Source organism: Nelumbo nucifera, chromosome 5 (assembly GCF_055504915.1).
Source record: "Nelumbo nucifera cultivar China Antique chromosome 5, China Antique-T2T, whole genome shotgun sequence".
Taxonomy (NCBI): Eukaryota; Viridiplantae; Streptophyta; class Magnoliopsida; order Proteales; family Nelumbonaceae; genus Nelumbo; species Nelumbo nucifera.
Window position 1 is genome coordinate 16,319,289 of NC_142653.1, and position 26,491 is coordinate 16,345,779.

At 37.9% G+C, this 26,491-nt stretch overlaps 1 protein-coding gene across 1 annotated transcript; it reads left to right on the top strand.

Moving 5' to 3' along the window:
• Positions 1–14: 14 nt before the first annotated feature.
• On the top strand, positions 15–26,103 carry LOC104603808 (glucose-6-phosphate isomerase 1, chloroplastic-like). The gene is made up of 14 exons (XM_010267965.3): positions 15–886; positions 1,822–1,944; positions 4,483–4,581; positions 4,799–4,882; positions 5,364–5,507; positions 5,606–5,671; positions 17,725–17,793; positions 17,900–18,007; positions 19,386–19,438; positions 19,728–19,866; positions 23,873–24,029; positions 24,144–24,222; positions 25,549–25,615; positions 25,708–26,103. Exons 1-14 carry the CDS (start codon positions 290–292, stop codon positions 25,834–25,836), a joined length of 1,914 nt encoding a protein of 637 aa, XP_010266267.1. The 5' UTR covers positions 15–289; the 3' UTR covers positions 25,837–26,103.
• The last annotated feature ends 388 nt before the right edge of the window (positions 26,104–26,491 follow it).

Consider the following 26,491-nt stretch of genomic DNA (forward strand, 5'->3'; position numbering starts at 1 on the left):
CTGGAAAACAAGAGAATAAAGTCATAAACTACCTAAAATAACAAAGTTGCATTGGAGTCAGAGGAGTGCGAGCTCTCTGCTCTCTTGATCAGTTGATCTTCGTCCCCACGCGTACGCGGGTAACTACTGAATCAGGATTCCGGAAAGATTTGAACAGTTATCAGCTTTTAAAGTTTCTAGCATCAATCCGGAGAAAGAAAAAGGGGGGAAATTCCAAATTAATGTAAGAGACTTATTTCCAGTTACCAAAAAAATCTTGTTCACATTTCGTCGTCTCCGAGCAGCTCCGATGGCGTCCGTCTCGGGCGTCTGTACTTCATCTTCGTCGACATTCAAACCCGAACGAATCACCTCTAGAGCAACAAGAACAGCAACTACAGCATCAGCTTCTCTTTCTCCATCTCTACGATTTCTTCGAAATGATTCTGCATCATGTCCGAACCGTTCCAAACTTGTCAGCCGGCCTTGCGATCGGCTTCTTCATCTCAGGCCGACTCAGTCCGTTGCTCGAGAAGCTCCAGCGAATTTCTCGAGTTCGGAGGTTGTTCCTAAAGAGAGTAAGGGATTGGAGAAGGACCCAATCTCTCTGTGGCATCGATACGTTGAGTGGCTTTACCAGCACAAGGAACTAGGGTTGTATCTTGATGTGAGTCGGATTGGATTTACGGACGAGTTCTTCAAGGAGATGGAGCCGAGGTTCCAAGCTTCTTTCAGGGCCATGGAGGAGCTAGAGAGGGGAGCAATTGCTAATCCTGACGAGGGGCGAATGGTTGGCCATTACTGGCTTCGGAGCTCTCATCTTGCTCCTACGCCGTTTCTCCGCTTGCAGATTGATAAGACGCTAGACGCCATCTGCAAATTCGCCGATGATGTTGTCGGCGGTAAGGTCAGGTTTTTCTTCTTTGTTCTTCCTTTTGTTATTTATTCGACATTATTTCGTTTGTAGACTAAGGAAGTTTTCTAGGCTACAGAAAAAGACTGATTATCTTTCGCCTCGATAAGCGAATGGTATTGAACACTTGTGCAGTGTAGCTGACCAAAAATGGTTTTCTATATACTCTAACTTTAGGCGAAACCACGAAAGATCAAATTCGCTTGTTCGAGCCTCATGCAAGGGTTGGCTTTATTGTGAATTATGCTTGACAAGACTAAAAAGAATAACAACTGAAATAGTCTATGGATCATAACATTGGAAATAATATATGGATTATTTATTCCTCTCTTTGTATTGTTTTTTTTTTTTCAAAACCTGAAGCCCAAATGTCCAAAGAGGTTTACTGCAAACGCTCCCTCTCTTAGGAAAGAAAATCTCAAAGAAGCAAGCAGATGGGATTTAAAAACATTAGGACATTCTTAATTTGAGTACAACGTATAGGATCAGGTGCTGAAAGTTCTTGGCACCTAGTTCCCTTGTATAGTGACCGGCTTTATGCAATAGATGCAAAATACAGTCGCCTGCTATAGCAAGTGGGTTTTGCAGGTAGGAATTAACATTTACGCTTTATTTATGTTATTGCACGTTTTATTGGCAAAACTGCTGTTTCTTTTATCATCACCCTCCTCCCACATGCCATTTTAGAATATGATTTTGAGTGAAATTAGAACCTCTAAATGTGTGTATAAGGTTCAAAGTATGTGATAAATCATTCTTAGTGTGGTTGTCAAGTGCAATTTGTTATCATCTGCAACAATACTGCATGGTGAAAATTCTTGGTACTTGTTAATTATCAAAAAAAAAAAAAAAACTTGGTACTTGTTAGAGTTCTCCCTGTTTCTTCTGGTTTCCTATTATTCTATATTTAACATTTTAAGTTATTGCAGATTAAGCCTCCATCATCTCCAGCGGGCCGCTTTACCCAAATACTTTCTGTGGGGATTGGAGGTTCAGCTCTGGGACCACAGTTTGTTGCAGAGGCTTTGGCTCCAGATAATCCTCCTCTTAAGGTATGCCTGCAAAGTTACAAGACACGGTTTGCCATTCAAAGTGAAAATTTTGACCCTCCTTGTTAAGATAAGTTTGTGGAACTGTTGTAGAAATAGTACTTTTTCTTCGTCAAAGGTATCTTTCTCAAGTGAATGGATTTTTTCTTATTTGATATTAGACCTCTTCTATATATAGTCTCAATTATCTATCTTACAAAGTATAGACATTGTGATTTGTGATTGATCATGATCATGATCATCATCTGAGTCTTTTCTCTATCATTCTGAGTCGGTTACATGAACCTGTCCTGCCATCCACTGTATCTAGGGATTTTCCAGTGTGGCATTCTTTCATTTCTCACTATCTCAACTAGTGTACTTTGCAGAGCTTTCAAACAATGGGACGTTTCTGGTACCATTGGATTTCTAAGTTTATTATTTAACCTTTTGTATTTTTAGTTTTTATCTATTTGATTATTTTTATCCTGGTTATGCTCATTTTGTGACATTTCATTTCTAAATTGCAAACATTTCTCTTTAAAACCTAGATACTTGATATATTGTCAACTTGTAAGTTGAGTGAAAGGTTTGTTTTTTCTTACTTTGTCAAAAAAAGGTATGTGTTTTCTTTGGTCTTTTCAATCAGCTGCAACTGGTGTTAGAAATCAGTGAAGTGGTAAAACTTTTTTATGGTAATAAATAAAACAGAAAATTTTATTAATAAAAGGAATTTAGTAAGGGTGACGAGGAATCACCACCAAAATCTTACAGTAAAGCCATAATTCAAGTACATCAAACAAGAAAAAAAACTCACTACTTGATTCCAATTCAATAAGAAACTATAAGTTAGTGACAAGATCTTCCTTTGAGATTCCTTCAAAATCTGGGAGAATAAGAACCCAATCCATTATCCTTTTCCCACATAAGGGAGTGATCTGATCCCTTCCTTGAGCTTTGTCTCCAAAAATTCTTTTATTTCTTTCTTTCATAATTTCCCAACAAATGGCAACAGAAATGCAGCTCCACACACTATTTGCACTTTGATTTTTCCTCTCATTATAGGCCAACAAGCAAAAATGTCTGCCGGGGTCCTTGTTTCCACCATATTAGTTTTGAAGAGTCCAAAGAAGAATCCCCATATGAACTTCGAGAAGGGACAACCAAAACATAGATGTAAACATTCTCTTCAGCCACTTAAGTAACATCTTTCCGCCAACTGAATACCCTAACCCCGACATTCAATGTGATCCAATTAGTGTTTTAAAAGCGCAAGGAGCATTTTGCGCCTGAGGCATGAGCCTTTTCGAAGCAAGGCACAAAAATGCAAAAAAATGTAAAAAAATCCAAAAAGCCAAAAAATAAAAAAAACAAAAAAAACATAATATTAATTAAAAATATTAAATATGAAAGTAAGCATAACATGTAAAAGTAAAACATATTTAAAATGAAAATTTAAAAATAAAATCAAGCATAACATATAAAACATATTCCAGCATGTAAAACTCTCTTTACTCTTTTCTTAATTGCATTACTTCAAATAGCTAATGTGATGTTTTATACAAATTACATACCGCCTTTGTACCAAGCTCCTCGAGGCAAGCTCAAACAAGTCCATATTAGGGTCTTAAATTCTTAATCCCTATAAAAAAGATTTTATAACTTTAATTTTCTTTTTTAAAATATCTTTTATTAAGATGAATGAATGAGTAACATTAGCAAATATGGGGTTTTCGGAGCCACTAGGCATAAGAAATAACAGAAAAAAAAAGGGCACAAACTTTCAAAAGGTGTGTGCTTGGGCTGAAGTGCAAGGCACACCATGCGCACGCCTAGGCGCACTAGGCATGTGCCTTTTGAAAGTGCTTTGCCTGGGGGCTAGGCGAGGCACATATCTTAAAATGTGCCTCGCTTGTGTGCCTAGGTGTGCCTTTTAAATAACTGGATCCAATGTGAAGTGGTAAAACTTCTGTTTTGCATTGTTCTTGTTTTTGGTCCTTCCCTCCTGCCTAGCAAGCACTTTGAGTACATATAAGAAATAAAACAGAAGAAGATTACTTTGTAAAGTTTTTAATCTGCTATTGTCTCTCTTTGATTGTTGCTATAAAATCTAGTTGGTGGGTTAGCAGGGGTGATAGAGTGGAGGGTAGTTGTTCTTTTCTAAAGTTTGCACCAGGTTTCACTTTACTTTTGGTCATTCTCTCTTGTTATTAGGTTATTTATTATTAGTCTTTCACCTTATTATTTTTCCCTTAATTCCTTTTTGATCATTGCATATTCTGTATATGGACAACAACTAGGTTCTCTTGACCAACAGTTAGAATGTTTATTCAACTGAGTCCTTAGTGGTTCTGTAAGTTTGCTGATTGACAATCTAGGTTTAGATTAAGATCTAAACAATGAGCTTTGTTTCATTGATGGATAATTCCCTCAATGTCTTGTTGATTAAGAATCAATTTTGTTAGAGTTTTCTAGCTCAAGATTTTCCTATCTGCTTTAATATTTTTGGTGGTGCAGGCAGCTTCAATTTATCTATTTATTTATTTATTGTTCTTGGGGCAGATACGATTCATTGATAACACAGATCCGGGTGGAATTGATCACCAAATTGCACAGCTTGGATCTGAATTGGCTTCAACACTTGTTATAGTGATTTCCAAGGTAAGTTGCATGGATATTTTCAAAGTTTAGCAGTATTTATTTGTTTTTGGTGAAAATATAATTCATTAAAACTCAAACAGGTATATCTTTCACTGAAGGGGCAGACGGTCCCTCAAGGGTTTTCAGTTTTCTAGCAATTACATGAGCAGAGTGTTTTGCTTTGTATGCCATTCTTGCATGCATATCTTATGTTAAGTTGCATTTGATATTTACTCAGAGTGGAGGTACCCCTGAAACTCGAAATGGTCTGTTGGAAGTACAGAAGGCATTTCGTGAGGCTGGCCTTGATTTCTCAAAACAGGTTTAACTCTTATTTTTTCTTTTAGTTTTAATTTTATTATTTTGTACTTCTTGGCTTACAAATTGTTCTCCGTTAACAAAGTGGAAATCCAAATTGTGATTAGAAAGTGCTCACCATACATCATGCTTCCAGGATCTTTTTTTTTCCTTTTTTGAGAAAAGGTAACTATTATTTTCAAAAGGGGCGTGTACCAAATATGCAATTTGCAACTTTATTGTGTAGTAGAGGCATCTTGTGGACAACTTGTCTTGTGCCTAACACCTCCCATGATTCGTGAACCACTCTCATGTTGGCCCTAAGTTGAAGTTTCATAAACAGGGAGAATTACAACCTCATTGATGTATTCAAAATGTAGTCTGTTAACTGCACACCCTTGGAACTAACCCACTGAAATATAATTTTGTTGTATTTGAACTTCTCCTTTTCATGCTTTTAAGATTGCAGAAATTTAATATTTTTGTTACAATGGATCTATGTGCAGGGTGTTGCTATTACACAAGAAAATTCTTTGTTAGATAATACAGCAAGGATTGAAGGTTGGTTAGCAAGATTTCCAATGTTTGATTGGGTGGGAGGTAGAACATCTGAAATGTCTGCAGTTGGTTTACTTCCTGCAGCACTCCAGGCATGCCTTTGTTAAACTAATTGGTGCTTGGTAAATTTAATTGTCAAGTCTCAACACCTATTCTTATTCTTAAAATATTGTAAATATTGTTATTCCAGGGAATAGATATTAAAGAAATGCTTGCAGGCGCATCCTTAATGGATGAAGCAAATAGGACCACCGTGGTAAAGTTTTGTCCTTTTCTCTTCCTTCATTATAACTCATATGATTTCCGTTTTGTTAAGGCTGTATTTGGATCAGGGGAGTGGAATGGAACTGAATTTCACTCCTAATCGAATTGCATAAATTTCAAATGACCCCCTGGATTCCAAAATTGTAAAATATGTGGTTTTATGTTTAATTGTAACACTAGCAGAGTTGGCCTCCACCTGCATTCAGTTTCCATTTCTGCTCTGATTCAAACCCAGCCTTATTAACTGTCGGATGTGAATAATGAATCAAGTCACAGACTCACAGACCAATAAAAAAACACAGAATCATGTCACAGAAAATACAACTGATCTTGATTTTTTTGGGTGTTTGAATTGATCTTGATTACACATAATCTTTGATGTAGGGTGTGGCCTAGGAATGATTAAAAATTATCACAAATAGAATAATGAAGGAAAAAGAGTCAAGTATGTAACCATTGCAAACTCGATACCATGCCTTAATGGAGTCATACCAAAGAAGAAAAGTTCTTGAGCATCATACCCCAAAGGAAGAAACTATAAGGCAAAGTTTTGTTTTCGATCTTATCACCCTCATTTGTAACAATTTATGAACCTTCTGTAACTTATTTTTCCTAATTTAAAGACTTAATCATTCCCCAGCTCATAGTTGGAAGTTTGACTATGATACCGGAAAAACATGTAATCAATGAACCGGTATAATAAAAAGTGGTAACTCACCAGGTGTTATTTATCAGAATCCACTGGGGGTGGGTTGATTGGTTAAAGCCTTCCTATATCATGTTTTTCCGGCAGCATAGATTTTCCCGACTTCAAAACTACTATATCTTAAAAAATCTTTTAAAATTGACTTTTTGACCCATTATAAGTTAGACTCAAATTTCCAATAAGATAACGACTTTTAAAATTGACACCTATCAAAAAATAAATCCTAAAACTACCATATCTCTAATTAAAATTCAAATATAAAAACAATTTGTTAGTGTCAACTGTATAGGGGCAGTTTGGTCTTTTTATTTATATTTTGGTGTGAGGTGTAATGTTTAAGTTAAGTGATGTGTCCCATACTTAAGTAGGGGCACAACAGTCATTTTGCTTATATTATAGAAAACTATAAATATAACCTGGCCGACTAGAGAGAGTTGACTTTGCTCTCTAGTTCGAACTGCCCTTTTCTCCTTATTCTCTTTTCTTCTCCCCTCTTCTTCTCTTCTTCTCTCTTCTCTCTTTCTTCTCTATTATTATTTTTTTTTGGATCAATAACAACACTTTTATTAAAAGAGATAAATAAGATACAACCAAAAAGGAGGGGTAAAATGTCTTTCTTCTCTATTATTAACAAACTAATTCTGGTTCAGATCTGAGTTTTATAACAATTCTTTAAGAGACTCCATGGCTGTCTGTGAATTGGCCATACTTGGTGCAATTGGCCGATTTGGCTCATTTGCTGTCTGGAATGTGCAATCTTGGTCTTGTTTAATAGCTAAATATTCTATCTAATGACACCAAAATCAAGTCAAATGGGCAAGTTTTGACTCTTCAGGACATGAGTTGATCAGTTGAGTGATAGAGCTGAAATAATTTTCTCTTTGGTTTTAAATGAAAAATAATACTGGCTCCTTTGTATCCTGTGTCAATCTTCCTCCACTATACAGTATAATAACGTTGAAGTGCATATGCCTTCAAATGTGTGCTTTGATTGGGAAATGCTTTAGAAAAGCAAACTGCAAAGGTGCACTAAAAATTATTTTGAAAGGGATATTGGGAAAACAATAGATTAGGTGGAGGATAAGGATGTAAGAAGGTAATAGATGTCTGAAGAATATTAACTTGAGGGGATTCATTAAAGTTGCAGGAGCCCCGAGTCCTTAGCTACAGAACATCATCTTAGAGAACCATTGGTTGGCAAAAGAAAATTGTTGTAAGGCTTATTTAATTGTTACTTTGTAGTTGTTGTTAGTAGGCTGACTTCTTAAGATACTCTCAATTAGTTACTTTTCTTTTTTCCTTATTAATTTGGTTCTAGGGTGTGCCGCCAGGGGCATACTTGTAATTTCTATTCTTTTTATTAAGTTAATATAAATAGAGAACTGGCGGCAGCCAGTAGTGAGTTTTCTTTTCCTCTCAATCGTCCCTTTTCTTCTCTTTCTCTCTCTCTCTCTCTCTCGTCTCCCACTCTCCATGAATGATTACATGGTATCAGAGCAAGGTTTTTTGGGCTGTAAAAGACCTTCGATCCCTCCTGTTTTGAACCTGCTTCGCCTTTTTTTTCCTTCTTTAAATTCTTGGACGTGGAAGACAGAGAAACCCTAGCAGATTACTGGCGGCACCTCCTGTGGTTTTTTCCTTGGTCGTAATATCAAGGAAACCCTAGTCGGAGAAGGGCGATGCTGATAGAGACTCTCTTCCTTCTCTGCTCGATGCTGTGAAGTCGATTTCAAGTTGGCACCTTCGTACAGGTGCTGGACAGGTGTGTTCTTGTTTTTGTCTTATTTGGCCAATGGTGTGAAGGGCTTATTCCTTGGTTCTATATTATTGTTTGGATACTGGACTGTTAGACTGTATGAGCTGTAGTAAGACTGATAGTAATGTCTGCCTTGGCTGTGTTGGACTGATTACCGGGCTGGTTTAATGATTGAACCATCTCAGAGTTGATTTCAGCAGTGTCTTGTTCTCTTCCTCACATCCTAGAAGTAAATTCCTTGAGGGTTGGTATTCTGCTTGTGGTTGTTGTGTAGTTGTGTGGTGTTTGGATTGTTTTCAGCAGTGTCCTATGACAAATTATGAATCAGCTTCATCGGGGGTTACACATATCCATAGCACAACTGGTATGGGAGGTGAAAACATGATGTTTCCCATGCCAATTACCCCTTTAAATGGTCTGAACTACCTGGAGTGGGCTAAAAGCGTAAAACTCTATGTAACGACAAGGGGTAAAGCTGGTTACATAAGTGGAAGGGTGAAAGAACCCAAGGGTGAGACAGCTATGAAGGGATGAGAGATCCATCATATGGATAGTCGAACCCTACAGGTAGGTAGGGCGAAATTTAAAAAATTTCTCTCTCATATGGGAATCACATTCCCTGTTTTAGAAAACTGCATTTTCAAGGATCAATCTTGAACCCTAAACCGGACCAGATCTAAAACCAAAGGTAGGAGAGGGATGTACCTGATACGGAGTAGCAGTAACTCCCAACGAAGGTGTTCACGTCCAAGGAAAAATGCCAAAGACTGCTCCCATTGAAGATGACACAACGTAGGGTGGAGCAGAATCAGCACGTGGTTCTTCAGCAAGAATCGAGTTCTTCAGCAAGAATTCGATGGAGGGTGAGTGAGCATGACTTCAGATCAGTTTTTCACCACAAACTGATATCAAGAACGTTTCTTGATCGCTCCTACTGGTGGAGAACGAACTGGCTATGACGGCAGCAATAGAGGGAGGTAAGAGCAGAAAATGGCGTCAGTCTAACTGGAGCTGTCTTCTCTCTTGAATCTGTAATCTTGTTGGATGAACTAGGGTTCACCCTCCTCTATTTATAGCCTTAAAGAGAGCTTCTCCTAATCCCATTAGGAGTTTCCTAATCCAAATCTTATTTGGATCTGGACTCTCTTTAAGAGATAAGGATAAACCCTTATCTTATCTACAGATAAAAATCAGCCCTCCTAATCTTATTACGAGTTTCCTAATCCAAATCTTTATTTGGATCTGGACTCTCTGAGTGGATAGGGATAACTCCCTATCCTATCTGCTGATCTGAATCCCAGAACCGCCCCTCTTTAATTAATCAAATTAAACCAGTTTAATTTGGGCTTTAGGCCCATTAAGTCCATGTGCTCATTCAGCCTCCAAACTACTGCCCAGTTGGGTATCCTTGTATGGTGTGAGACCCAAACATTGATCTACACAACAACCACATGGGTTCAGCCCAACCACATGGGTTCACAACCACATGGTGTGAGACCCATAATGATCAAGCATTGCCCGATAAGAGAGGACCTCTTCCTCGGCTGCAAGGAACAGTGCTGCATTCTCTACTCACATGGATCCCGGGAATTAAAACCTTTTGCAAACATTTTGAAACCGTAATATATATATATATATATCTATATCTATATCTATATAAATATATTTTGCAAAACAAATTTCAACGATTGAAATAAACTGCCGGCAGTTTTGGTTTCCATTAGAGAGAGTTCATCCCCGGTCATTCACTTTGTCCGACAAAGGGGCTGATCCTGTCACTATGATCACCCACTCAGATGAATTCTCGGACTGTCCCAACATACCCAGGTTTTGACCCCCTCTAAGGATCTCACTGATTGGCATATCAAAGACGGCCCAATCCGACACCTAGTGCAGTATCATAATCGAGTCTAGGGGTCAGGTGCAACATTCCAGTTTTGCCCATCAATCTCCAAGGTCCAGGGCAATACTGGAATTCTGGTATGGTTCAGGGTTTCAAGAAAAACCCACACTGCATGTACCTCAGGTCTCACCCTGGCAGCTGAGACATGCCACCCCAACCAACTTGGCGGCACATCAGTGTCAGCTTTGGCAGGATAAATCTCCCCAGATCTATCCAACGGCTGTGAAGATTCTAAACTAACATGAGTCTCATATGTGTCCAGTTTAAGGGTATTACACAAAAACACACCATAATAACATGAATCAAATATGTACTTTATACATTTACATTAAATGTCATAATGTACATCATTCTGATTGGAGCTAAGAGCATACACTGTCTAACAAGCTGAACATGATAGGTGGGACCAAGAAAACAGTATGGTGATGTCTTGGCTCCTCGCAGCCATGGAACCTGATGTGAAGAACTTTATGTGGGCAGACACCGCTAGTGAGATCTGGGAACAGGCCAAAACTACCTATTCTGAGCAAAGACATTATACCAAGGTTTACCAATTACAAGCTGAATCTTCAACCTGTAAACAGGGAAACCGTAGTTTGTCTTCATATTATTCGGCCCTTACCTCCATATGGAAAGAATTGGATCATTATCAGGCTATAGAGTGGAAACATGATGATGATGCTAAGGCCTATAGGAAGCTGGTCTCTCAGCAACGTGTGTTTGCCTTCTTGTTGGGACTGAACCCTGCATATGAACCGTTGAGGGTTCAGATATTAGGAAGCAAAGAGTTGTCGTCGGTTCACGAGGTATATTCCCTTGTTCAATCGGAAGAAAGCAGGCGGAGTGTGATGGTTACAACTGAGGGGGAGCAACAAGTTGCTTTGGCTGCAATGAATAATAACTCCACAGGGAAGAAAAGTGACACTAAGAAGACTGATGATAAAGATAAGTTGTTCTGTACCCACTGTTGGCGTTCACGGCATACACGTGACACTTGTTGGGACATCCATGGGAAACCCAAGTGGGCAGTGAAGAATCAAGAACAGGGTAAAGGTCAAGGTTAGAAGAAGATGAACACAACACAGAATGCAACACATGTGGCAACCCAAGATACTTAGGTTGCCGGTAGTACCCGGGACCACCTTAATAATTCTGACCCCAAGGAAGATATAATGAATTCCTTCAGAGAAAACCTGGAATCTTATGGTAGGGCTTTGCGACAAATGGACAACTCAGTCACTGGTACTCCCTCTACTTCATTTGCATCTACTTCAGGTAATACGGCTTCTGCATTCCATGTCACTCCCACGGATTCCCCTTGGATCATTGACTCAGGGGCCTCCAACCGCATGACCGGTAAGCCAAACTTGTTTCAGACTTGTAGCCTTTTGTCAAGAAGGGATAGAGTGAGACTTGCAGATGGCTCTTTTTCCTCCATTGCAGGCCAATGATCAATATCTCTTCCCCATGGCCTTAACCTGAATTGTGTATTGCATGTCCCTCAACTTCCTATAAATTTGCTTTCAATTAGTAGTATTACAAGCTCTTTAAACTGTAGTGTAACATTTTTTGCTGACTCATGTGTTTTTCAGGACCTAACTTCTGGGAGGACGATAGGTAGAGGGAGCCTAGTGGATGGTCTCTACATTCTCGACAACAAAGCTGGTCTCTCGGTGTCATCCTCAGAGTCACATAGTCAGTCAAATAAGAGTCAATTTTTTTTTTGTGGCATAGTCGTTTAGGTCATGTTTCTTTTGAAATAATAAAGTCTTTGTTTTCGGTTTTATTTAAGTCGTGTTCAATGTCAGAGTTCCAGTGTCAAACGTGTCAGTTGAGCAAACAATGTAGAACAACTTTTCACTCAAGTAATAAAAGATCGAATGTTCATTTTCATGTTGTTATTTTGATGTATGGGGGCCTACTAATGTAATCTCTGAGGGCGGATATAAGTACTTTATCACATTGATCGATGATTACTCTCATTATACATGGGTAATTCCTATGCGTAGTAGAGACGAAGTTCCAAAGATTGTGAAAGACTTCTAGAGGATGGTATTTACGCAGTTCCATGTTGAAATACAGATCTTCCAATCCGACAATGCAAAAGAATACTTCCATGGGGAGCTCAATGAGTTCTTTGTCTCCCACGGATCTATTCATAGGAGCTCATGCGCCAGAGCACCACAACAAAATGGTGTTGCAGAGAGAAAAAACAGACACCTCCTTGAGGTGGCTCGCGGGATGATGCTACACAAGAATGTTCCAAAAAGGTTTTGGGTGGATGCTATACTTGCAGCTGCTTATGTCATCAATCGCATGCCCTCCAAAGTGCTGAACTACATGGCCCCTCATCAGTTATTGTACCCTCAGTCTCCTTTATTTTCCATTCCCATGAGAGTCTTTGGTTGTCATGCCTTTGTCCATGATTTGTCTCCATCTCGAGGTAAGTTAGACCCTCGGTCCATTCCTTGTATCTTTCTGGGGTATCCCTCCTATCAAAAAGGGTATCGGTGCTTTGATCCCGTTAGTCGTAAGTTTTTTGTCTATGGATGTATCATTTGAGTCTGAGCCATTCTTCCCTGCTTCTCCTTAGGGGGAGAGTACTAGTGTGGAAGAGGAGAATCAGGTTCAGGTATCTCTTCCTTTTATTCCAGACCTTGCTCCCTTTCGTGTCTTCCAACGTACACACCGTAGAGATCAGCGATGTGATAGAGATGTGGAGCAGCCAAACACTGGGCAACCGACACCGTTAGACACCCAGGAGGAAAGTCCACTCCCTAACCCTACTCCTATTGTGGATGACCTTGACATTCTTATTGCTCAATGAAAGGGAGTCAGGTCATGCACTACCAAACACCCCATTACCCATTTTGTCTCCTATGATCACATTTCCCCCTCATACCGAGCCTTCCTATCTGCAGTTGATTGCATCCCTGTTCCCAGAAATGTTGCAGAAGCCTTAAAATGCCCTGAATGGACAGATGCCATGAAGGAGGAGATTAATGCTCTTCACAAAAATCAAACTTGGGAATTGGTGGATCTTCCAAAGGGGAAAGACCCCGTGGGGTGTAAATGGGTGTTCACGGTAAAATACAAGGCAAACGGAACAGTTGAAAGGTACAAAGCAAGATTAGTAGCCAAAGGGTACACACAAGTATATGGGGTTGACTATGATGAGACTTTTGCTCCAGTAGCTAAGATGGACTCAATTAGGGTTCTCCTGTCCTTAGCTGCTAATCTTGACTGGGAATTGCATCAACTGGACATAAAGAATGCTTTTCTGAATGGTGACTTAGAGGAGGAAGTATACATGGTTCAACCCTCTGGATTCTGTGCCAAGGGAAGTGAAAATAAGGTGTGCAAGCTGCGAAAGTCTCTTTATGGCTTAAAACAATCTCCCAGAGCTTGGTTCAGTAAGTTTTACATGGCAGTTCAGCAGATGGGCTTCAAACAATGTTAGTCTGATCATACACTTTTTGTGAAGAGATGTCAAGAACAGGTTGCTGTATTGATAGTGTATGTGGACGATATCATCATTACAGGAAGTTGGAGTTCAGAGATACAAAAATTGAAACAATTCCTTGCATCTAAATTTGAAGTGAAAGATCTAGGTCCTCTGAAGTATTTCCTTGGGATTGAAGTTGCCCACTCAGAAAAGGGTATCTTTATCTCTCAAAGGAAATACACCCTTGATCTATTACAGGACAGGCAAATTAGGTGCAAGGCCGGCAGATACTCCCATGGATGTTGACCACAAGTTAGGTGACTGTGATGGTGAACCTTTGAAAGATGTGAAACAGTTCCAAAGGTTAGTGGGAAAGCTGATTTATTTGTCCATGACTCGTCCAGACATTGCCTATTCCGTTGGGGTCCTAAGCCAATTCATGCACTCTCCTAAGAAACCACACATGGAGGCAACAGAGAGAGTTCTTAGATACTTGAAAAAATATCCCGGAACAGGTCTACTATTCAGTAAACACAATCACCTAAAGGTGGAAGTCTTTACAGATGCTGATTGGGCAGGTGCTGTGGATGACAGAAAGTCCACAAGTGGCTATTGCACATTTGTGGGAGGAAATCTAGTGACCTGGAAAAGCAAGAAACAAAGTGTGGTAGCAAGGTCAAGCGCTGAAGCTGAATATAGAGCTATGGCACATGGGGTGGCTGAAGTCCTTTGGCTAAAGAATCTTCTAGGGGAGCTTGGAGTTGTTGTTCATAGTCTTATGTCTCTTTACTGTGACAACAAGGCTGCAATAAACATCGTCAGCAACCCTGTCCTACATGAGAGGACCAAGCACATTGAGGTGGACAAACACTTCATAAGGGAAAAATTGGAAAAAAGGGAAATTTGCATCCCTTATGTCAACTCCAAGGAACAACTTGCTGATGTCCTCACAAAGGGGCTTCCATACTCGTGGCACAATGAGTTATGTGACAAGCTGGGCATGATAGACATATTCGGCCCAACTTGAGGGGGAGTGTTGTAAGGCTTATTTAATTGTTACTTTGTAGTTGCTGTTAGTAGGCTGACTTCTTAAGATATTGTCAGTTAGTTACTTTTCTTTTTTCCTTATTAGTTTGGTTCTAGGGTGTGCCGCCAGGGGCATACTTGTAATTTCTATTATTTTTGTTAAGTTAATATAAATAGAGAACTGGCGGCAGCCAGTAGTGAGTTTTCTTTTCCTCTCAATCGTATCTCCCTTTTCTTCTCTTTCTCTCTCTCTCTCGTCTCCCACTCTCCATGAATGATCACAAAAATCAACTGTAGACAATTAGCCAGAAAACATGGTTTACCTTCTGGTATTCAAATATCAGATTTTGTTTCCGTTTTTACTCACTTATTTAGAGTCCATTTCGTTTTTTTTAACTTGGTCACTATGGGTTTCTGTAATTAGGCATCTTACCAGAATGCTGCAGACAATTACACAGTGAAGATAGTTTCTTCTACTTCCACTTTCAAATTGCAACTGTTTTTTTAGGATTTATCTAACTGTATTATAGGCCTTTGTCGAAGGGACTAGAACTTGGTCAAAAAACATCAATTATTACTTTTTGTTCAATAAAAACCTTTAATAATTGTTCAAATTTAGTGTCTTAGTCTATTAGAGTAATTTAGAATTGGTTCCTTGATTTAAACACAGAAACAAGGAAAAAGATCCACGGGGAAATAAATCTTCTTATTCTTGCACTAGTGAAAAAATTGTAATTTTAGGTGTTTGGGATTCTGGTCAACTTGAGTATTTTACAAATTATTTTTTAGCTTGTTAGTATCTTACTATAGAGTTAACCTTCTTATAGGGTTAAGGCCAAACTAATTCAAAGAGTTACTGTGGAGGTATTAGAAATTTGAAAAGGTTGCATCACTTTTTCTTCCCTTCGAACTTATATTTAAAGAGGGAAAACTTGTGATTTTGGTATCATCAGATAGGTTATTGAGTTATCTTTTAAATGAGACCTGTTTCTTCTAAATGATACATGTTTTGAGAGAGCTATGGCTGTTTTTTTTGTTAGGGTTGTTAGTCTATGGTGGGATTTGGTTTTTTCTATTTCTTTATACATCAATTTTGAAATTGTTTTTTATTTTTCCAATTTTTATTTCTTTAGTTTTGTTAGAATTGACAATGGATATTTAGAGTTGCTTTAGGAATTGGATTTCTTATTTGAGTGTTGATAATAGGTTACCTATGGATTTGCCTTGGTTCTAAAGTAATTAGAACTTAGAAGTTGTTTTTGGTTAGTTTCCTAGGTCCTAGCCCAAATTGGAGTTTGTAAAGGAAGATCCAGGCCATTATGTAGAGTCTATACAGAGTTAAATGTGATTGAGATTTAAGAGTTGTTTTGATGAACAAAAGCTATGTTTTAGTGAATTGTGGTTGTGGGAACATGCTCCAAGTACCTCCTCTTTCTTCTTTTTCTCCTTTTCTTCTAAAGGTGCAGTCTTTCTTCCTTTCTCTTGATCTGAATATTTTTTTTTTCATTTTCAGATCTTTAAGTTCATGAGAAGAAAATGAAGAAAGAAAAGAAAATTCAGAAAATAAAGGGGCTGAACCCATGTTTTTGAGGACTTTAAGTTCTTCCTTGCTTATTGGTTCATGTTTTGAAGTATTCAACGGTTCAAGATAGCATATGTGTTGATTGAACCCTAATGAAGAACAAAATAATAAAAAGAAACTAGTACAATGCAGTGTTTTAAAAGCACAAGGTGAGGCATGCACCTTTTTTAAAAGATAATGTTATGAAGTGCAAGGTGAGGCATGCACCTTTTTTAAAAGATAAGTAAAACTAAATTATACAACCAACCTTTTAAGTGGGGATTAAGAATTTAAGACCCTAGCATGGACTTATTTGGGCTTGCCTCAAGGGGCTTGGTTGGGAGTTGCCATGCTTAATAAAAGTACAAAAAGCGCCAAAGTTAACAAAGGCACGTGCTTGGGCTGAGGCACAAGGTGCACCAGTGCGTCTAAAGTGGCTGTGCTTGGGCCTAGGTGAGGCACTAGCCTTTAAATGCGCATCACCTGTGCACCTAGGTGTGCCTTTTCAATCACTGGTGCCATGTACAAAATAGCTATGCACTTAATCAACACGACCTTCCATGGGTAACTTGATGCCTAAATGAATCAGATCTGACTCATTTGCAGCCCTAGTCCTGGTTTGCATCAATTGGGACTGTATAAATTTTTTGAAGTACAGAAGAATATTTCTGCCTGGTTAATGCAAAGAGACTTGGAGAAAGAAGAAACATAATAACAGTGGGAAGTGAGCATAGCCCCAAAATATAAGCCAGTCCTGTCACCTCACTTTTGTGCAAGGTTGTTGAGTTGTTCACCAATGGCCAACCTAAAAATCCAAGTGAACAAATTATGTTATCTGGAAGCCAAGTTATGGCTTTCTCTAAGTAGAAGCTAACCTTCATGAGATCATGCGATGCATTTTAGCTACACAAAGCATTGCTTGAATCTCTGTTTGCAGAAATTAATAAATTTATGCCCTTTCAGTAAAGCCAATATTTCAGATTTAGATGACCACCCATTTGTGTTTAGAGCTTACAAACAGTCAATTTACTCCATCACCATCTCTGAAAGCTTCATTTAAAGGCATGGTTGTATCTGTAATTTGTGGTGGCTCTAGGCAGTCTCTAATGGCCTAGGCTCCTTTGTACTGGTTTTTGTTTTAATAAATTACCTTACCTTTTCAAAAAAAAAAAGGCATGGGTTGGTTCCCAAAGAGCAGATTAAAGTTGATTTTGATTGCTCCTTCGCTTGATTAGGTGGATAACCAAGGCTTCCTGGCCTTGATTATCTGATTGACCAAAATGCCTCTAAGCACAGAAACTAGATGCACTAATTGCTTTCTTGTTGATTGTGGCTGCAGAAATTCGTTACAGATCTTTTTATTCCTGACTAATGTGTAAAGTTGCATTCTTTTATTTGGAGTTGTAACTTCCTTTATGATATTGATAATGCTTAATATTCATGCTAAAGTTCACGGTTACAGTTTTTACCCCTTTTGCTTTGGCTTCTGTATCATGCATCACAAATATGCAAGATGCATACTAGGTGAATTGTAGAAAATTCATGCTCAGGTGTGACTTTTTGTCTCTGCTATGTACAAGATCTAGCAATTAATCATCCTATTCATACTGCATTTTTTCTCTCATTTAATTGATATTCTTTTCCTCAGGTAAAGAATAATCCTGCAGCTTTGCTGGCTTTATGTTGGTATTGGGCTTCTGATGGAGTGGGATCAAAGGTTTGCATTCCATTTTTATATTGATGCTTCCAATGTTTGAAATGTTTCCTTTCTTTGAATTTGTCTCACTGATGGGTATGCTTTGGCTACTTTTGGCTTTTCACAGGATATGGTTGTACTTCCTTACAAGGACAGTCTCTTACTTTTTAGTAGGTATTTGCAGCAGTTGGTTATGGAGTCACTTGGGAAGGAGTTTGACCTTGATGGCAATCGGGTATGCATACAAGGAACCATTATCAAAACTAAGGCTTGTTATAATTGTTGGTTTGTGAATTCTTGGATACACTTTGGATGAAGTAGTCTGGACTAAGTTAATAGAGCCTCTTGATGCCCTTTTGTCAGGAAAGAGTACTCTTAACTTGATAATTGCCATGTCCACAAAGCAGAAAAGGGGGCATTACCCAATGTGGATCCTTGGTATCTAGGGTCTTGGGAGGGGTGAACTGGATTTACAGATCTAACCTTTGACATTGTTAACATGAACTGGCAGCCCTCAACTCGTACTCACATTCTCACGTTTGTCTGCCATCAACCAAGCAGTGTCCCCTTAACTACAAACACAATGTAGATAGTGTAAAAATACAATGGATATTTAAGCATCAAGTCCAAGTTACCCAAGTTGGGAAGAAGTTTGTGTCAAAATTTTGGGTGAACTTTGTGGTAAAAAATTGTCGAGCTTTGTGTGTCTCTAACAAGAGAAATTTCATTAATAGAGGGCAGAAAAAAATCCAAAGAAGGAAACATACAAATGGTGACAAAAACTGCACAAAATATAATGAGAGCATAAATTGAGGAATCACCAATACTCACTGGATTTTTTTTTTGATGAATGCAATACTCACTGGATTTTCAAAAATATTGGATTTTTTATTTCAACTAGGAGTCTCTCTGTCTCTGGGCAATTTCACAAGTCAACTGGGAAGGCCAAAAGCATCTCTTAGTATCAAGATTAAATGTGGGATGGAGTTGTTCTTCATTCCAAAATATTTATTGTAGTCTTGCAGGTGAGGGGAAAGAAAGGTGGACAGGCAAGCAATCTCTTTAGACTGTAAGAGGGGAAAAATGTAAAAACAAAAAAGAAGGAAAAAATGTTGTAGACAGCAGGGATTGTGTGCTGAATTGCTGATATACAATTATACATGGGTTCCTTTCCTGTTGTAGTTTGGGTCTGTTAAGGCCTAATGTTTGATTTTCTGGCTGATAAATTTGCACTCTTGTCCTTAAATCCCTATATGGATTAACAAATGAACACCATGGCAATAGTCTTGGTGGTGCTTCTGAATGCTGTTGCCTTTCCTGAGAAGGGAAAAGATGTGGAAGTTAGAAAAAGGTCATGCAGCTAGGTGAGATTGTTCCTGACTTTCATGTGATTGCCTGCATCCATATGATGTGTGGTTCTGATCAAAGACCTTTTTCTTTTCTTTTCTGTTCTCTGATTTTAGTAAATCGGTAGTAAGATGTTCACAATATAGAAATTTGATAGTGTGGTGTATTCCTTGGAACTGTAGGCCTTAGAGATACTGCAAGTCCAAGTTTCATAGTCATAAACTTCATATTTGGAGATTTCTAAGTCAAATTCTCTGCTGTGGCAGGTGAACCAAGGACTTACTGTCTATGGGAATAAAGGGAGCACAGATCAGCATGCGTAGGTTCTCTTGCATTTTTATTCCTATAATATGCATTTTTTTTTTTATTTCTTTTTGAAGGGCTACACAACAGGGAGTAGCCCATCCCCCAAGGCCCCAACCCATAACCCCCCCCCCCCCCCCCCCCACCCCACCCCACCCCAGGTGCAGGCGGGATTTGATCCCAAGTCTTTGCTATGACCAGCTGGAGGCCTTACCAACCAGCTGGTTGGCACCTTGTCATAATATGCATTTTCACATGTTAAGAATGATTAAGTCTAACACACATATCATGCTCTTGTTCTGCAGCTACATTCAACAACTGAGAGAGGGGGTGCACAATTTCTTTGTTACTTTCATTGAAGTATTACGTGATAGACCCCCTGGTCATGATTGGGAGCTTGAACCAGGTGTTACATGTGGTGACTATTTGTTTGGAATGCTACAGGTTAGTTTTCTAATTTGCCATGGTTTAATTTGTAATTATGTGGATCACATCTGCAGTAATGCAGTTGCATATTTGGGTACCTCCAGAAATGGTGGTATGCATCAATAGATTTTTTTTGGTAATAAAATAAAAATTTATTAAAAGAAAGAAGAAATTACAGAGAAGAGTGACCTAAGATCACCCGAGAGAAGAATGAGAAAAAGTAAGAACTTCAACTCCCACCTGAGCAACCAAACCAACCGAAGCTCAACAAAACCAATACAAACTCAGAAGCCTAGCAAAACACCAAAACAAACCCCCTCGACACCAGAAGAACAAAAGAAACCCAACAAACAACTCAGACTCAAAGAAGAAGTGAAAAACACAAAAGATTCAACTCTCACTCACAAACATAACTAGCCCAAAAACACCCTCACAAAAATACAGCTTTTAGATCACTAAAGCAATTAAGATCTTCTTGCAGGCTTCTGGATCTTCAAGATTTTCTTGTTTGGTCTAATCCCGAAGAGATTCCCTTTTAGTCTAGCAAAAGGCAGCTATTGGAACCAATCCTTTTATATGATTGTGACCTTACCTTACAGTTCCATATTTTTTACTACATTTATTCTAGATTTTCCCTATTTGTTACATGTTTCCCCCCTGAAGTTTTTTTTACAAAACTTCTTTGGGTTACTTTTGTTGTCTGTTTTCTCTCCCTCCTTAATTTTGAGAAATTCCAAAACCAAATAGTTGATGTCACTTAGAATTTTTTTGGTTGGTCTTGTCTTGTGCTCTCTACCCCTCTATTTTTTGTAGAAATTCTCAAGTGAATTGTTTATGCAACTTGGCATTATACTGGTATACTACCTTAGGTTGTTGTAAAAAACAGTATTTTTAGGTAAGAATGCCATTAACCAGTAGAGTTACAGGATGGACTTGTTTTCTCTTTCTACAAAATGTAGTTGTCTATTTGTTGGTGTCTTGGTGAGACTGTATTTCTTTATGGTTGCTTTGAACAGAATTAATCTGGTACTTCATGTGGGGCCTAATGTTGAAAACCAGAACCCAAACTTGTTGACCTCTGCAAGATGTACATCTTGTAATGAATGGTATGGTATTATTATGACTTGAATCCTTTTCCACTTCCTACTATACAAATTTTCTTCCTTTTTTTCTCAAGAGGGAATTTTCTCAGCATGATGCAAATGCAATTCACAAATTTCTCAGTAATCACTATTCCTAGATTTTGGAGTCTGTTCAGGATCTTGTATGTCATCATTCAACTGTGGCTTGGATTTTGGATATCCATGTACGATCAGTCTATTGCCTCTTGCTAAAGATCCAGATTGGTTGGGGAAGTGAAAGTGCATAATCTTGCTATCATACATACCCAGATACCACTACAAGGGTGCTGTATCATGTTGGATATTTAAACTTTTAGTGTAAATTCCGTATCCAATACTATATCCAGCCATGTCCTTGCCATATCTGGGTAACATAGCTGTAGAATAGTTCACAAGCAATTCTGCTGCCACATGTTACGTACTAGAGTGTTGCCCAGGCTTATGGATTTTACAATACAAGTTTTTATGGAGTCATATAACCATTAAAGTTTATGCCATCTATAGTACTAGAGATTTTGCATGTGCATTTTGAGTGATAGTAGGCTTAGAGGGATTTATATGGTATTTGAATATTGTCGTAAATGGTGTTTTTTTTTTCTTTTTTGATAAAATTTCATTGCCTTCTTTGAGAGAAAATCTGATTTTTTTGTGTGGTTTTCCAAACCCTAATAAGTCCATTTTTTATTGCTTCTGATTAATTTAATTACCTTCATTCCTTCATGGTTTAATTATTCCAATTTTACTACTGTATCTAGTTTTCTATCTATTCTATATTGCTAGACTGATTATTTTTGCTACTACTTGTTCTCGGATTCTGTCTGGATTTTCTCTACATCAGAGCAATAAAAGGAAAGTTTCTTAATCTAGGGTTTTAGCTTTAAGGTCTCTAAACTGCGAAGTGTATGTGTTGCTAGTCTAATTATTAGGTGCGTAATAATTATAATGCGTTGTGGTAGTTAGACTGTAATGTGTATGAGGAGTGGCTGTGCTTCAGGAAGGAAATTTATATTCAAGGACTTTAATGTAATATCAACTCCATTATGCTTTGTTTTGTAATTAGGATAACTTTAATGTTTAATACAAAGTGTCTCTCTAATTAGAGAGATTTATAGTCATGTGGTAAGTGGTATTGTTATCCCTTAGTTTTCTCTTATTTCTTCTCTTGTTTTCTCTTTTCTCATATTATTTATGACAATATAGTATCGGAGCTTGAAGACTCTGAAGGTGATGATGATTTCAACAAAAATGATCTCCTGAAACCTGTTGAATTTTATCCTTATGTTCTGATTATCTGTTTATTCCGCTGCTTTTTGGTTCAACATTTCTATTTATCTCTTGCTTCCTTGGTTTGTCTTCTATTGCTAAGCTATGTTTTATTTGTGAGTTGCTAGTTGCTATCAGCTTTCCCTTCGTTTTTTCTTTTCTTTTTGTTTTTTTTTTTTTATTTATGGTTGTATTGAGGTTAACCGTATGTATCTTGTTGGTCCATTGGGTTGCCTGCTGCTTAACTACTTGTGCACCCTTCTATTTTTCTTGTTGAGTGATCTAAGTCAATTTTGCTAACTTTGTTTCTATTCTAGCTTGTTTGTTTACTAATTATATCTGCTACATGTCTTTTATTTTTTATTTTTTGAAAAATACATGTCTTTTCGGTCATCCTTTTTTTCCTTTCTTGAATTAGTTGCCTTGCATTTGTCCCTCTTGAAGTTAAAGGCTTAAGGTCAGTAGGTAACAGTTTTTTGTGCTTTCCAAGGGGAGGTGGAAATTTTTCGCTTCTTGAATGTTCACCTAATTTTCTTTGTATGAAGTAGCTATTTCTTCAAGGTTTCTTCATAGCTAGTGGAACTTTAGAACTGAACCTAGGACAGGGGGATGTTCTTTCAGAACAGCAGTTGCTTGCTGACCTTTTCAGCCAAGTTTTCATGTAAAATGGTGTGCAATGTGGTTGCTCAATAAAATGTATGAGAGGCTGCTGCACTTTCCAATGCTTACATTACTCTTTTGTCTGGATTTGTGACGCATGCTACAATACAGATTTTGGTTGAATGTCCAAGTGTTTCAAGCACTCAAATACATTGTGTCACGTATATGTTTGATGGAATCCCAATTTATCAAAAAAAAGTTTGACGGAATCCCCATGTGATTATAGGTTTTGGTTAAAGGGGAGCCTTTTTGTCTTGTTCAAGGGCCATTTTCTTTTCTTTTCTTTTCTTTTTTTTTTCTTGTGTCATTGCAGTATTTGAAGGGGAGTGTTGGAGTATTCAGGTTGTAAATTGCATGAAGAATGGTGGTACTTTATGAAGACAATTGATATTTATGGACTTAAATGTAATATTAGTCCCATCAGGGTCTGTTTTGTAAGTTGGATAGTTTAATATAAACCTCATTAAGGAGAGATATAGGTTGTGTGGTATTGTTAGTTCTGACAGTTTCTCTTCTTTCTTCTCTATTTTTCTTTTCTCGCCTGATTTATGACAAGATAATGCATTAGTATTCTAGCTGAAACAATATGCATTCGAGTAATCTCTTTCTGAACCATGAATTTCATGCCTTACCAGTTACTAGAAACTGGTCACTAGAATGTTTGGCTTCCTTTTTAGAGACCCAAACATGGTTATTATTTATTGATGTTGACATTATCTGTCAGTATGGGCTCATGATTATAGTAATGCATTGACAACTTTTTCTTTTGGAGTTAATCTGTGCACAAGGAAGCAACTTTCTGTTCAGTATGTGGACTTAACAATGTTTCCTAAGAATAAGCAACAGTTAGATAGTTGGTTATGGAGCATTACATTGTTCTGCTTCTACTACTAGTCAATGTTATGTGTCTTTAGCAAAAATGGAAAACTTACAAGGTTTTCCTACAACTCTTCTGTTAAAGTTGACATAAAATTTTACAGGGAACAAGGTCAGCCCTTTATGCCAATAACCGAGAATCCATTACAGTCACTGTGCAAGAAGTGACTCCTAGATCTGTGGGGGCTTTAATAGCACTTTATGAACGAGCTGTTGGGATCTATGCTTCACTGATTAACATCAATGCTTATCATCAACCTGGTAATTCTGTGTTGCATTTTGTCCCATCATCATTATTCTTTTGTTACCAGCTTCTCCTGTCGAACTTCATTTGACTAGTTTGTCTGCTGTTTCATTCTTTAATATAAATTTCAGGTGTAGAAGCTGGGAAAAAGGCAGCAGGGGAAGTACTAGCTCTACAGAAGAGGGTTTTGACTGTACTAAATGAAGCTAGGTATGCTTCAAATCAATTACTAAATTAGGATTCAAGTACATTTCTTCCGAATGACAAGCCTCATGTTTTCCGTGTGTGTGTGTGTGTGTATTCTTCATTGTTCATTTTCATGAAAGTCAAATTCCATAAAATATAGGAAACGAGACATACCATCATTTGCAAAGGCTATTGAATGACTTGATGTAACTGTAGCTCTTTCTATTTTCACAACATTCTAGAACTTGAAAAAAATGCTTCTTTTAAATACATAAATGTTCTTAGGCAACTTAAAATAGAATGTTGTTCCAATTGGTTCTGTTTTCATGGGGAAAAATTCTTTAACATAATATTCTTGTTTTTAAAAATAAAAGCACTTTATAATACCAAATTCAGTGGTTTTGGATGGAATCTTTGGTTCAGGTGGTGAGCAATTATTTTAGGTCTCGTATAACAGTGGATATGACAGTGAACAGAGTAGAATCCCAGAACTGGATTAATGTAGATGATCCCATATAGTTGCGACAGGGCTTAGTTTAGTTGCGTACCATTTATCTTTTCACCTTTTACATGGGTGGGGTTCATCCTCCACCTGACTGGCCTTCTACAATTGGCCCTGACATTAAATTCTAGGGTATGCTATTGAATTTGATGTTTCTGCATATACTGGCCTAGGCATACATGACTTGCCTGTTTATGCAAAAATTCTGAAATTGATAAATGTAAATGCAACGACAGATAAGCACCATGATGCCAAAATCCTCTTCATCAGTTCCTGATCAATTTCAGCTATCCTATTTGTGAAGGATAAGATGAGGTATCCACTAATAGATCCTCAATTTTCAGTTTGGTCAGATGCTTGGAAATAGCCTTTCAAGAAAGATTCGCACAGTTGAATTCAAGCAATCAGCCATTTGATTAAACTGGTCATTGACTAGTTGACCATTGGCTTTCATTTAAATACTTCTCAGCCTAATGGATCCACAGTTCAGTTTATTAACTTTGGGGGGAGGGAAGTGTCTAATGTCATCTGATATAATAGGGTTTTTTTTTTTTTTAATTTCATGTCAGGTCACTTCAATTAGCTGTTTGAGTATAATCTTGTTTGTACTTTAGTGGTCTTTAAGGTTTAGTCCAAGTATGTATAATTTTTAAGTGCATTAAATATGGGAGCTGCAAATAGTGACATAGACAGTGACGTTTTTTCTTCCTTTTTTCAACAACAAACTGCTTTGCTTCCTTAGTCTCCTCTTTCCCTATTTTATCTTCATCATTATTGTTCTTGGGGTCTTTCTCAGTTATCATGTTGCTCCAAGTACTTACTGCTTGTACTTTTTTTTCTGCTTTCAGTTGCAAGGAGCCTGTTGAACCTTTGACGCCAGAAGAGATAGCGGACCGTTGCCATGTTCCTGAAGATGTATGTGTCGAATCCTTTTATCCAGTTCCATGCCTAGCACTTGCGTGTATGATTGTGCTATGTGGTGATTGTTTCTTTCTTTATTGTTGCAGATTGAAATGATATACAAGATTGTTGCACATATGGCAGCTAATGACAGAGCAATTATTGCTGAAGGCAGCTGTGGTTCACCTAGGAGCATTAAAATTTACCTTGGGGAGTGTAATGTTGATGAGCTGTAAGCCTGAGCTGTACAAGGAATTTTTTTTTTCAGTTGTAGGAAGGGTTCCAATCAATGGTCTCTGGCAATGAAATAAAAATAACCCATCCGTATGAAACAAGGAAAATTTCAGTTGGAATCTGCCAATGTTTCTAACCAACTGCACCATTCAGAGAGAGAAGGCTAAGTTTTGAGTATTTTTTGGTGTAAATTATACATCTTTCAGTCTGATATCTCATTGGCTTGAATTCTGTAATCTGATCTCAATAAATTGGTTACATTCACACAACTCTTGTTTACTTTAGTACCTGTGTGAATCTTGTTACTTTCTGGTCCTCTCATTGTTCTATCATTCTCATCTCTTTGGCGCTTTACATTCACTTGTTAGTTATTACTTTGAGCATTTTTTTTCTCTGATGTCAATGGTAGAAATGGTGTTGCCATTGATTTTGTGACCTGTATCGACTGTTTCCTGCATTTAAATCTGATGCCCCAATTCTTGCCACTGACCTGTTCTGTTCAAAAGGGTATAGATAATCTTATGAGAAAAATGTGAAGTACCAGTACAATATAGGAACCTTATAGCCTATTGGTTTGGTTCGCATCTTAATATACAGGTTTTGGTACGAAATATCAAACATTTTCGTCATTTATGAAAGATATCATCTCTAGGAATG